At 44.7% G+C, this 14,807-nt stretch overlaps 1 protein-coding gene across 1 annotated transcript in view; it reads left to right on the top strand.

The window, feature by feature from the left end:
- The first annotated feature begins 2,539 nt into the window (after positions 1-2,539).
- LOC126163044 (innexin inx7) overlaps positions 2,540-14,807 on the top strand; it is a 165,083-nt gene continuing 152,815 nt past the window's right edge. Inside the window, exon 1 of the mRNA XM_049919941.1 lies at positions 2,540-3,068. Coding sequence (XP_049775898.1) covers positions 2,577-3,068 — 492 coding nt within the window. The 5' untranslated portion in view covers positions 2,540-2,576. The remainder of the gene's footprint in view (positions 3,069-14,807) is intronic.

Raw genomic sequence — 14,807 nt, 5'->3', positions numbered from 1 at the left:
TGAACCAAGGAATACGCGTTCCGCAGCTGCTCGCGCTAACCACGGGACCACGGCGCTCCTGAGTTCTGATTATCCTTGATGTTGCCTATGTTGCGCATGGACAACTCAGTTTGTATATTTTGCTTCTTTTTTCATAGTTCCACACAACTTCTTCCTGTTTTCTCGATGGATCTGTGTTCAGTTTTTCAAGGCCTATCCACTGTGCCAAGTTGTAACTAAATCTGAGGGGGGTGCGATGGGGAGGTTCCCTTGTGAGTGGTCTAAAATATCTTGGAAGGATCAGAGATAAAGATACAGAGAAGGATGAATCGAGAATTACGATCTGGTAAAGATTAATTGGGCAAGTAAAGATCAGGAGGTACAGTTGTTGCTGGACTGCTTGCTTGGAGGTAATGTTTTTGAATAACAGAGGATTTTAGTGGAAGTTTTCTTCATTGGTTTGGGTTAATTAGTTCATTATTCAGAAGACAATATTTAAAGTTAACGGTTGACATTGCTTGCACTCAGAAGTTAGATTTCCACTCTTGTACCATTTTCAATAATTAATTTCGTGGCACAGAAATGTTTGTTGTGAGTTGTTATAACGAACAATTTTTGTAAAGATCATTGTAATTTTTGAGGGACAACTGCGTTTCCTAATACATTTTTCTAAACGATAAATTACTTTCGAGCGTTTAGCAAATTCAAATTCCACTACCGTCTCCTAATGGAACAATTTTCATATTTTCTGATTATGTGTGTCGCCGTAATGTACTATGCAGAACGCAGTGGCTACAGCCAACGTATGATCTATTTAGAACAGTCGCACAAGGCTTCTTCTTTCTTATTTAGGCTGCTTGGTGCTGTGCTGCATATTTTATGTTCATCACTTCGAGCAGCACCGCGTTTCCGTTGCTAATTTGTTAGGGCCAGCTACAGTACAATCGAGATAGTAAGATCATCTGTAGTTACAGGTAGATGTCGCTTTCAAAAATTCATTACCAGATCAGTTTGGATGAATTCAGTTCATATTTCTTTTCAAATGCAGATAGCTTTATTTTTCACAGTGCAGTGCTACATTCGCGTGTGCATTACTCAGTGTTTGGAAATTTATTCAGTCATATTGCATAGATAAATTCGCAGGGGATTTTAGTAAAAACAGTTTGGTTATTTATTCTTTCAAATTTCGTTTGATAAATTTTTTGTGCTATTGGCTTGTGTGTTGGAATTGTAAGTCACGTGTTGTGACGTCACACATTGTAGCACTGCATTACACAACTCAAAATTCCACAGGATTGCTTATTTAGGTTACGGGTTCGACTTTATAATTAATTGGTTTTAAGTTGTTCATAATCCAGTTAAACTGTTTCAGATGATGATGATGTTTGGTTTGTGGGGCGCTCAACTGCGTGGTTATCAGCGCCCGTACAATTACCCAATCTTTGCTCAGTCCAATTTTGCCACTTTCCTGGATGATGATGAAATGATGAGGACAACACAAACACCCAGTCATCTCGAGGCAGGTGAAAATCCCTGACCCCGCCGGGAATCGAACCCGGGACCCCGTGCTCGGGAAGCGAGAACGCTACCGCGAGACCACGAGCGGCGGACTTAAACTGTTTCAGTTTTGGTGACTCATGTATCAGATAGCGTTTCCATAACTACACCACAAGCATTTTTCAGGATTACAACTGTGGTGTCACCGCCAGACACCACACTTGCTAGGTGGTAGCTTTTAAATCGGCCGCGGTCCGCTAGTATACGACGGACCCGCGTGTCGCCACTGTCAGTAATTGCAGACCGAGCGCCGCCACACGGCAGGTCTAGAGACAGATCCTAGCACTCGGCCCAGTTGTACAGCCGACGTTGCTAGCCATGGTTCACTGACCACTACGCTCTCATTTGCCGAGACGATAGTTAGCATAGCCTTCAGCTACATTTGGTATGACCTAGCAAGGCGCCGTATTCAATTTATATTGAGATTCTATTAATGTATCATCAAGAGCGATGTTCTACATGTGGATTAAAGTTAAGTATTCCAGAAGCTACGTACTTTTCTTTACAGCATTCATTACGTATCCTGTTTCAGACCTCACGCCAGCCTGCGTGAGTTTAAGCGCGTGCCTTTCGGCTTCCTCGCATTGTGTCTAGGCTGTCTTGTCTAGACACAACAACAACAAAGATGCAAGTTATAAAGAATAGCAGTTCAGTTTACTCCTGTTTCAGCTCACAAGAACGAACGTTGAAAAGCTGCAAAGTGCGTCGTGCTGGAGCATTAGTTACAGCTAAGCAAGTACTACAGTTACTCGAAAGATTTCACTACCGCGTACCTTTCAGAACAAATCGACTCATTCTACAGGGATTAGATACAGCATATCGTACGCAGTCACGGTCAGTAATGTTCTGAGAACGTCGGGCGTCTGTGTGTTTGTCACGCTTGCCGAGTTATTTCCACCGCCTTTACGGTGTAGTGACGTGTGAGTTTACGCTGGGACAACGATAGGACCTGAGCGGCGCGGAGGCTGCGCTGTCGGGCGCGTTATCAGTGAGCCGTAGACACCCGCGGTGCGCGCAGCTCGGCCGCACCAGCCGACACCATGATCAACACGTTCGCCTCGATCGCCAAGAATGTCAACATCAAGCCGAAGCTCGTCAGCATCGACAACCTCGTCTTCAAGCTGCACTACCGCGTCACCTTCCTGCTGCTGTTGGTGTGCACCATCCTGGTGACGAGCCGCCAGTACATCGGCGAGCATATCCGCTGCGTCAACGACAAAGCCATCCCCAACAACGTGATCGAGACGTTCTGCTTCTTCACGAGCACGTACACCGTGGTCCGCCACCTGGACCCATCGTCCGTGCTGAGCGGCGCGCCGCTGCCTGGCGTGGGACCGTACGTGGAGGGCGAACCCATCATTCGACACGCCTACTACCAGTGGGTGCCGTTCGTGCTGTTTCTGCAGGCGTTCGCCTTCTACATCCCTCACTGGATATGGCGCAACAAGGAAGGCGGACGGCTCAAGCTGGTCGTCAACATGTTCGAGTTCGCTGCATTGGCCGTCACTGACGAGGACGTCACCGTCAATGGAGTACGTACCAATATGCACGATCCTAAATCTATATGTGTCCTCTGGGTCCTTCTATATTCGTTTTCGTTCTTTTCTACTTGTCTTCATTGGTTAACTACGTTTTCACAGAAATCCATTACTGTCATTGTTCGGGTATCACTAACACTAGTAAATTCTACTTGTCACATGGTACAAACCCATTCTCTTCCTGACATGCCCGCATCTCGTGGTCGTGCGGTAGCGTTCTCGCTTCCCACGCCCGGGTTCCCGGGTTCGATTCCCGGCGGGGTCAGGGATTTTCTCTGCCTCGTGATGGCTGGGTGTTGTGTGCTGTCCTTAGGTTAGTTAGGTTTAAGTAGTTCTAAGTTCTAGGGGACTTATGACCACAGCAGTTGAGTCCCATAGTGCTCAGAGCCATTTGAACCATTTTCTTCCTGACAAGGTTCACACAGAAGCAAATTACTCTCCAGAATGCAGGATCTGGTGCTAAGGAACGAACGACATTTATTGTACATCCCGACTATACCGTTGCTGATAGAGACGCAGAGCGTACCCAGCTGGGTAAAGATAAAGAGGGAGGAGGATCCGTGTTTAACATCCTGTCTACGATGAGGTCATCAGTGACCCAACAGAAGCTGCGATTGGGGCAAGATCGGAAAGGATATCGGCTCTTTTCGCTTCAGAGGAACCGTTACAGCACTCGACTTAATCGATTTACGGAACCTCGAAAAACATAAATCGGAACAGCTGCACAGAGACAAGGATTTTAACAACCATTCTGTAGAAGGCGAGACCAGTGACCAAAGCACTGCGCCATCTCGCTCAGCAACTGAATGAGGATGGACAGGAAATCGTAGGTAGGCTTGTAAAAGGAGCTATCTGAGGATTCGCCGTAATTGGTTTTGGGAAATCACAACATATCGTAATCTCTATGCTCGGAAGGTATTTTGGACTCCGCTCGTCCCCAAATAGAAGTTCAAATTTCTAATCGCCCCATTGCCTTGCACCAATTTCGCCTTAAATTTTACGCAAACATTAAAGAGTGAACCCTAGTCGCCTTCTAATGAACCATCGTGCTATCAACGGAATCGAGACAGTACGTATTGGAGTGTTATGATTAAAAGTACCTGCTGTTTGACTATTCTTATTTTTTTCTAATTTTCCCATGAAATATAGTAAACGGCCTACGGCGCAGTGCAGTGCTCAGCGCACACAATGAACAACACTCAATTATGACGATAATTAATCAGAAATAACAGAAGAAATTTCTTAGCCTGCAGCCTGTAACATCAACAAATATAGCGCTGCTAAAGCTAAATTTGAACTGCTACAGTAATATCAGTTAATGCTGGAACAAGGACAAGTAAAAATTGTTCCTGTCGTCGAAATTTAGGAGTTGTTGAATCTGAAGACGAAAAGTGATTCATTACGAACAATCGAACTTCAGGAAATGTATTATTTCAGCCTTAATCTCGTCATATGTCTGTTAAAAACTTACGCTTCGCTTTTATACGGCCTTTGTTACTGAGGAAACCTGCGAGGTTTACTATAGATGGTCGGCATCATCACAGCAAGCCGTTGCCATGACCCATGCCTGACACTAATTGCAGAGCAACGCTCGTATTTCAACCATGAAAGACGAGACTTCACACTGGAAAATTCCGGAGCGCTTGTGTAATATTACCCAGACACATGCACTGCATCGTAGCATAGTATAATCCCAACTTTGATCTTATTGCTGTAACTAAGCTGAAATGCAATGCCGTTTCCGATTCTTTACCTGAGTTTCGTCAAATCGCCTATATCGATGTCCAAGGAGGTAATACCTAATGATCAAATGAAACTACATGGTTCAAGAGACCTTCTCGAGTGGGCTGAGGAGTGAATGAGAATTTGGATTGAGGTGTAGTAGTGTAGTGCGTGCAGCTGTGCAAAGCCACTGTGCCAGGGTGGCGTAGTGGTTAGCGCATCAGCCTAAGGAGCAAGAGATGTGGGTTCGAATCCCGTCCTTGATTCGTCGATTAAGTCTGCATATATATATATATATATATATATATATATATATATATATATATATATATATATAATACTTAACGCCCTGGGCGTAAGGCATACACCATTAAGACAGTATGAAATCATCTCTACGAATCCTGAGAACGTGACTCCTAAAAATTACCGAACAGGTCACAACGATGTGTTCTCAAGTAACTTTGTTTTATAGAGTACTGGCGAAGCCATTCTCTGACCAAGGAACTGCAGCTTCGGAACTTCTTAATTACTAGGCCACGAACTGCTAAGCAGACACTTAATGAAGCGCAACCTGTCTGTCGAAACAGCGCCGTGGACCGGCCGGCAGTGCTGTTCATTGTTTACCTGGAGCAGCGCGTGGCGGCTGTATCAACACGGGATGCGCCGCGGGACTTGTCTGCCGGCAGTAGGGCGTTTGCGTCACGAAAGCAGAGCTGCAGCTGGGCGGCGGAACCGCCGCTGTAGGTCGCGCAGCGACTGCTAACGCGAGAGAAATACGAGTTGGCCTTACAGATTAGAGACGTCATGTTACAGTCTGAGCGCAGGACACGGCGGGCACGTTGTCGCATGCGCAAAGGAGGCCGCACTGCAAGGTAGCTTCAACTTGTTGTTGCGGTATTTCTGTCTGGCGGCGTTGTACTTGCTGCAGTTTCGTGACACTTTTGTTGTGATGAAGAACATATTGCTAGAGGACACCAGCGTGTTATTAGAATACAGTGAGTAAATGACGGAAGCTACTACAATGACGGAAAAAAATCGCAACACCAAAAAAATAACTCATGTAGAGAAATGATATTACGGGAATACATTTGTCTAGGCAACATATTTAAGCGATTAACATGGCAAGATGAAAGAGTGAGATACATCATGGCAAATGTGAATTGCGGGTACGTTAAGAACCGTTGGAGGATGGAATTCCATGCCTGTTGCATATGATCGGTCAATACAGGAACGTTTAATTCTGGTTGTCGATGACTCTATAGTTGTTCGATGATGTCCTATGTGCTCGACTGGAGACAAATCTGGTAATAGAGTAGGCCATGGCAACAAAGCGACACTGTAGAGCATGTTGGGTCGAGCGTTATTCTGCTGGAAAACATCCAATGGAAAGCTGTACTTGAATGGCAGCACGACAGGTCGAATCAAGAGATTGGGGAAAACCAGGAGAGTGCTTCTGCAGCCATACGAAATCCTATCCTACACCATAACTCCAGGTGTAGGTCCAGTGTGTCTAGCACGGAGACACGCTGGTTGCACGCTCTCAACCGGCCCCTTTCTAACCAGCGCTCGGCTGTCTACATCTACATCTACATCCATACTCCGCAAGCCACCTGACGGTGTGTGGCGTAGGGTACCTTGAGTACCTCAATCCGTTCTCCCTTCTATTCCAGTCTCGTACTGTTCGTGGAAAGAAGGATTGTCGGTATGCCTCTGTGTGGGCTCTAATCTCTCTGATTTTATCCTCATGGTCTCTTCGCGAGATATACGTAGGAGGGAGAAATATACTGCTTGACTGCTCGATGAAGGTATGTTCTGGAAACTTCAACAAAAGCCCGTACCGAGCTACTGAGCGTCTCTCCTGCAGAGTCTTCCACTGAAGTTTATCTATCATGTCCGTAACGCTTCCGCGATTACTAAATGATCCTGTAACGAACCGCGCTGCTCTCCGTTGGATCTTCTCTATCTCTTCTATCAACTCTATCTGGTACGGATCCCACACTGCTGAGCAGTATTCAAGCAGTGGGCGAACAAGCGCACTGTAACCTACTTGCTTTGTTTTCGGATTGCATTTCCTTAGGATTCTTCCAATGAATCTCAGTCTGGCATCTGCTTTACCGACGATCAACTTTATATGATCATTCCATTTTAAATCACTCCTAATGCGTACTCCCAGATAATTTATGGAATTAACTGCTTCCAGTTACTGACCTGCTATATTGTAGGTAAATGATAAAGGATCTTTCTTTCTATGTATTCGCAGCACATTACACTTGTCTACATTGAGATTCAATTCCCATTCCCTGCACCATGTGTCAATTCGCTGCAGATCCGCCTGCATTTCAGTACAATTTTCCATTGTTACAACCTCTCGATATACCACAGCATCATCCGCAAAAATCCTCAGTGAACTTCCGATGTCATCCACAAGGTTATTTATGTATATTGTGAATAGCAACGGTCCTACGACACTCCTCTGCAGCACACCTGAAATCACTCTTACTTCGGAAGACTTCTCTCCATTGAGAATGACATGCTACGTTCTGTTATCTAGGAACTCTTCAATCCAATCACACAATTGGTCTGATAGTCCATATGCTCTTACTTTGTTCATTAAACGACCGTGGGGAACTGTATCGAACGCCTTGCGGAAGTCAAGAAACACGGCATCTACCTGGGAACACGTGTCTATGGCCCTCTGAGTCTCGTGGACGAATAGCGCGAGCTGGGTTTCACGCGATCGTCTTTTTCGAAACCCATGCTGATTCCTACAGAGTAGATTTCTAGCCTCCAGAAAAGTCATTATACTCGAACATAATACGTGTTCCAAAATTGTACAACTGATCTACGTTAGAGATATAGGTCTATAGTTCTGCACATCTGTTCGACGTCCCTTCTTGAAAACGGGGATGACCTGTGCCCTTTTCCAATCCTTTGGAACGCTGCGCTCTTGTAGAGACCTACGGTACACCGCTGCAAGAAGGGGGGCAAGCGAGACAAATCCAGCTTTCGTCAGAATACACGACTGCCCTCTACCGTGCCCTCCAATGAGCTCTCGTTTGACACTACTTAAGTCGCAAACGGCGGTGGTTTGTCAGTAGAAGGCACGCTACAGCGCGTCTGGCTCGGAAATGGCCTTGAGGAAACCGTTCTGTAACGATTCGTTGTGTCACTGTGGTGCCAACTGCTGGTCAGATTGCTGCTGCAGTTGGAGTAGATGCGCCAGAGCCATGCGCCGGACACCATAGTCTTCGCTCTCGGTTCTGCCGCGTGGCCGTTCGGAGCCCGGTATACCTGCGATCATACATTCTCGAAATCACCGCTGGGAGCAATCGTGTACAGTGGTTACATTCCTGACAACTTTTTCTGCAATCTCACAGAAGGAACATCCAGCTTCTCGTAGCTCTGTTACATGACTTCGCTCAAACTCAGGGAGATGCTAATAATGGCGTCTTTGTTGCCTTAAAGACATCTTGTCTAACATCAAGTCACCATTTCCAATCTCAAAAGTAATCAACGCTCACGACCGTTAAGGCGTGTATTTGAAGCAAAACTGATTTGTATCCGCATAGTGGCTCTGCTAGCGCCACTCTGGTGAGAAATTTGAATGGACGTCACCTTTCAGATGTAGAAACACGCCTACCAACTTTTGTTTATGTCGTACAATTCCTTCCTGGTGTTGCGATTTTCTTTTACGTCAGTGTATAATACACGGGATCAATTTTAATTAGACAGGTACATTGTTTAATTATAATGAAAAGTCCTACGACAAAATACATGTTTCAGTTAGTCTTGGCAGAACATTTTAATCGTTTTCTAAACGTCGTAACGTGTGTTCATAATATTAAAAGAGTTTGATTGCTCTGAACTAAAACTGAACTAAAACGAACCTTTCTAGTTCGTGTGTGTCGGTTTTGTAATCGCGAACAATGCAAGTGGTGCAATTATATAAAAGCTATCTGATAAATGAAGCCGCCAAAACTATCCGAAACTGTATAACTGTATTAGAATTAACGTTTAACGAATTTATTAGAAAACATAAAACTTTAAACTAGGTAATCTGTCCAGTGAAATTCAATATTGCACAGTATGCGGCGGCGCGATTACATTCGCCCATTGCCTGCATCTACCTGTTAACTCGTTGCAGCAGATTGCCGGTAGGAAAGGCGAGCAGAAACCTACCATACTGTAACTCGCACCAGGCTGCATACAACGTAACTATTCTAACAATCGGGAAATGTCCTAATTTTGAATTACAGGTGGAAATACAGGCAAAAATTCGGTTTATTCTGAACCTAGAGATGTACGCGTTCACTGCCAAGACCGTGCTAATCTTAACACATACATGTACAAACCGTTTCATTCACGTTAGCAAGTTTGTGGTTACGTATTTCCAGAAATCCGAACAGCTATTAAGCACGGTTTGTTCTTAAATGACTATTACGTTTATCTGTGCCTAATGCACTCATGTTTGTATTTAATCACCTATCTGATCAATGTGCCACGCGGAATTACTCTTTCCTCATTTACAAAATTACTTAAAAAATCCATACTTTCTAAAAGATACACCGGAGTAAATAAGTCTTGACTTTAAAACACTTTTGAAACAAGTAGCACAACTAAAACCGGCAAACTATAGCTTCCTTCGGAGCTGGGCTCCGACTTCTTAGACTGCTGTGAGCATTCTGTATCTCCAAGAGAAAAGACGGGCGAAGAAAGTTCCGTTCTGATTGGTCAGTTTTCTTCAAGGCCAAAAGGAAGATATTATTCACCCACGTTAGTCTGCAATTTTCATGACTATAACTATTTTCAGTTGCACTCTAATTAGCTTTCCTTTTACCATAAACTTACTTAACATATGATACAAATTTCGCCGCCGACTGCATTCACAATGTCTTAAAACTTTCTCACACTAGTTCGAACAGCGGTCATCAGTACAACAATGATCTACATATTTACTTTAGACCGCATTCACGCATCATTCACACTACTAATAGCATATACAAAACTGTACAAACATAAATAAATAAAAAAGCCTTCAAGAAATAAACAGAACAATTTACAAAAACATTCTCTTGACCTGTTTGTTGAATGTCTCTGTGCGCCACTGGACTCTGGTGGTCAAAAGTCTTAACTACATTTTAGTTCTTTCTGTTTAGTCCTGTCCGCTACTGCCCTCTAGCAGATGAAAATTTGAACTACGTACTCGACTAAACCCGCGTCACTGTGCACACATCAGTCATTCTCCCGAAACACAGACTCTAGACAGGAGCGATACAAGGTGCGTCGCCTCAGGTACAGCGAATAGTGCTACTACACGTGACGTCACTGTGAGTTGTAATTCCAACGTACAGTGCTAACAGAACAAAAATACTAGATAAAATTATAAAACAAATTTTGAAAGAACAACAGACCAAAATTATTCAATAAAATGTCATATGAAATACGTACAAAAACTGACTAAATAAAATTACAAACATTAAATGATTCACTTACGAATGTAACGCTGCTGTGTAAAAAATAAACTGTCTGTCAAACAAATACAATCTGACGCACTTTACCTAAACTGAACCTGATAACAATTTTGAAACGCAGAGCTTAACTGTAAATGGTCTTTTTGTGTTCCAGCCGTGTTGTTAAACTGGCCCTAATACATTCTTATGGCTTACCTGCGCCAAGGGAAACTCGGTGCTACTCGAAAGTGGTGAACAGAAAAGAAAAAAATTTTCAAATGTGTGTGAATTCCTAAGGGGCCAAACTGCTGAGGTCATCGGCCCCTAGACTTACACACTACTTAAACTAACTTATGCCAAGAACAACACAGACATCCATGCCCGAGGCAGGACTCGAATCTCCGGCAGGAGTGGTCACGCAATCCGTGACACGGCGCCTCTAACCCCGCGACCACTTCGCGCGGCAAACAAAAGATGTAGCGTAGAAGCAGTCTAGCTAAAGGAAAGAACGCCTTGCTCAGTGCAATTTTAAGACATTCAACTATGCTACGCACATCATACTTCAATCACTGTGTTCCAAAAAGTACAATGTGGCGAAAAGCATAATTGGAAAATGAAATTCGTGAGGAGATGGTGGTAAATATTGTATTTACTGAATAAATGAAAAGAAACTAGCATTCAAAAACTATATTGAAACTCTGAGTCCTTGAGAAATGGCAACCAGCTTTACAACTATCACTCTTTTTGTAAAAAAAATTTGACTCTGCCGTGAAATTAATTATTGAAATCGAAAATCTATAACTTCCGAGTGCAAACCATGTGAACACATAATCTTACTAGATCTCGTCTCGACACTCAAACTAACTAACCTAAAACAATAAAGAAAAATTTTACTAAATATTTCCCTTTTTCAAGCATATCATAAATCACGCGCAGGCAAGCAAAACAACAACAACATTACCTGAAAATCTTCACATTTTTCAAATTGATCTCTACCAAATGATATTTCCAAAATTCAACAACCTCTGAGCACTGCTAATAATTTCCTGAGCGCTTAGTACCGTCACCAACACCGATTCACTCTCTTTTCTCAGAATCCTAATGGGACGACAATGCTGCTTGCAACCAAAGATCACATTGCTTCTACATACAAGGGAACCTCCCCATCGCTCCCCCCTCAGATTTAGTTAGAAGTTGGCACTGTGGATATACCTTGAAAAACTGAACGCAGATCAATCGAGAAAACAGGAAGAAGTTGTGTGGAACTATGAAAAAAATAAGCAAAATATACAAACTGAATAGTCCATGATGATAGGTAACAAGAGCGCCCTGGACCCGTGGTTAGCATGAGCAGCTCCGGAGTGAGAGGTCCTTGGTTCAAGTCTTCCCTTGTGTGAGAAGTTTTATTTTTTATTTTCAGACAATTATCAAAGTCCATGCACTCACATATAATCAACTTCGCTCTCCAAAATTCCAGGACATGTTCAGATTTGCTTGGACATATGCAGGATTTGACGGTCTACATCGGAAAAATTTGAAAACGTTAAAAACATATGTTTTGACAGAGCACAGGGAAAACTGTGCGGCCGGCTTGTGTGGCCGTGCGGTTCTAGGCGCTTCAGTCTGGAACCGCGTGACCGCTACGGTCGCAGGTTCGAATCCTGCCTCGGGTATGGATGTGTGTGATGTCCTTAGGTTCGTTAGGTTTAATTAGTTCTAAGTTCTAGGCGACTGATGACCTCAGAAGTTAAGCCGCATAGTGCTCAGAACCATTTGAAAACTGTGAGACTGTGAAACTGTTGCATTCATTTGTTGCAGTTTATGTGACAAACTCTTATGTTTTCATCACTTTTTTGGGAGTGATTATAAAAAAATTGGTCAAATGGCTCTGAGCACTATGGGACTTAACTTCTGTGGTCATCAGTCCCCTAGAACTTAGAACTACTTAAACCTAACTAACCTAAGGACATCACACAAATCCATGCCCGAGGCAGGATTCGAACCTGCGACCGTAGCAGTCCCGCGGTTCCGGACTGCGCGCCTAGAACCACTAGACCACCGCGGCCGGCGAGTGATTACCACTTCCACAAGAAAACCTAAATTGGGCAAGGTAGAAGAATCTTTTTACCCATTCGCCAAGTGTACTAGTTAGGTGGATCGACAACGTATTCCTGTCATGTGACGCACATGCCGTCACCAGTGTCGTATAGAACATATCAGACGTGTTTTCGTGTGGAGGAATCGGTTGACCTATGACCTTGCGATCAAATGTTTTCGTTTCCCATTGGGGAGGTACGTCCTTTCGTCTACTAATCGCACGGTTTTGCGGTGCGGTCGCAAAACATAGACACTAAACTTATTACAGTGAACAGAGACGTCAACGAACGAACGGACAGATCATAACTTTGCGAAAATAAAGAAAGTAAACATTTCACTCGAGGGAAGACTTGATCCAAGGACTTCTCGTTCCGCAGCTGCTCACGCTAACCACGGGGCCACGGCCATCCTCAACTAGGACTCACCTTCATGTTGCCTATCCTGCGCATGGACTACTCAGTTTGTATATTTTGCTTATTTTGTTTTTCATAGTTCTACACAACTTCTTCCTGTTTTCTCGATTGATCTGTGTTCAGTTTTTCAAGGCCTATCCACTGTGCCAACTTATAACTAAATCTGAGGTGGGTGCGATGGGAACCTCTGTGACGTAACATATCGACTATTTAAAACTTGTATTTGAAAAGTATCCAGAGCACAGATATAAAATGTGACACGTCAAATGAAAATATAGTTCTCATAACTTTTACTGAATACCAAAATTAGGCTATCAAACTTACAACGTTTTGCACTAATCCAAAGAAAATCGGTATGAAGAGTACATGATCTATTCACAACTGACAAGCATCTTTTTCTTGAGTCTATCATTTCGCCTTTTATAAGTCGTTTCTAATATTTCATTAACAGTTGACATAGAAGAAAGGTTTGGAATTGTGACAGAACTCAAAAGGCGAGTATTTAACTGTGCAGTCTATATACTTCTTAGTTTCTCCAGATACAGAAGCAGCTTCTTTAAACAGAAGAAGGGATCGTTCTAGAGACATTCTAGGGCTCTTTAGAATAAGACATGGTGATTGAAAGAATCGTCCGTACCGCAGTGAACTGTGCGCTGTTGCGGAGCTTCCTGGTGAACTAAAACTGTGTGCATCGACCAGTAAACAGCTGTTACGTGCCAGGAAGTCCCACAATAGCGTGTATTTCGCTGCAGAGTGATTTGTTCATCCTGGAAACAAAGTTTAGTTCAAATACACTCCTGGAAATTGAAATAAGAACACCGTGAATTCATTGTCCCAGGAAGGGGAAACTTTATTGACACATTCCTGGGGTCAGATACATCACATGATCACACTGACAGAACCACAGGCACATAGACACAGGCAACAGAGCATGCACAATGTCGGCACTAGTACAGTGTATATCCACCTTTCGCAGCAATGCAGGCTGCTATTCTCCCATGGAGACGATCGTAGAGATGCTGGATGTAGTCCTGTGGAACGGCTTGCCATGCCATTTCCACCTGGCGCCTCAGTTGGACCAGCGTTCGTGCTGGACGTGCAGACCGCGTGAGACGACGCTTCATCCAGTCCCAAACATGCTCAATGGGGGACAGATCCGGAGATCTTGCTGGCCAGGGTAGTTGACTTACACCTTCTAGAGCACGTTGGGTGGCACGGGATACATGCGGACGTGCATTGTCCTGTTGGAACAGCAAGTTCCCTTGCCGGTCTAGGAATGATAGAACGATGGGTTCGATGACGGTTTGGATGTACCGTGCACTATTCAGTGTCCCCTCGACGATCACCAGTGGTGTACGGCCAGTGTAGGAGATCGCTCCCCACACCATGATGCCGGGTGTTGGCCCTGTGTGCCTCGGTCGTATGCAGTCCTGATTGTGGCGCTCACCTGCACAGCGCCAAACACGCATACGACCACCATTGGCACCAAGGCAGAAGCGACTCTCATCGCTGAAGACGACACGTCTCCATTCGTCCCTCCATTCACGCCTGTCGCGACACCACTGGAGGCGGGCTGCACGATGTTGGGGCGTGAGCGGAAGACGGCCTAACGGTGTGCGGGACCGTAGCCCAGCTTCATGGAGACGGTTGCGAATGGTCCTCGCCGATACCCCAGGAGCAACAGTGTCCCTAATTTGCTGGGAAGTGGCGGTGCGATCCCCTACGGCACTGCGTAGGATCCTACGGTCTTGGCGTGCATCCGTGCGTCGCTGCGGTCCGGTCCCAGGTCGACGGGCACGTGCACCTTCCGCCGACCACTGGCGACAACATCGATGTACTGTGGACACCTCACGCCGCACGTGTTGAGCAATTCGGCGGTACGTCCACCCGGCCTCCCGCATGCCCACTATACGCCCTCGCTCAAAGTCCGTCAACTGCACATACGGTTCACGTCCACGCTGTCGCGGCATGCTACCAGTGTTAAAGAGTGCGATGGAGCTCCGTATGCCACGGCAAACTGGCTGACACTGACGGCGGCGGTGCACAAATGC

The sequence above is a fragment of the Schistocerca cancellata genome, chromosome 1 (assembly GCF_023864275.1).
Source record: "Schistocerca cancellata isolate TAMUIC-IGC-003103 chromosome 1, iqSchCanc2.1, whole genome shotgun sequence".
Taxonomy (NCBI): Eukaryota; Metazoa; Arthropoda; class Insecta; order Orthoptera; family Acrididae; genus Schistocerca; species Schistocerca cancellata.
The sequence above is the reverse complement of the archived record's forward strand: the minus strand, read 5'-3'. Positions and strand labels throughout refer to the sequence as shown.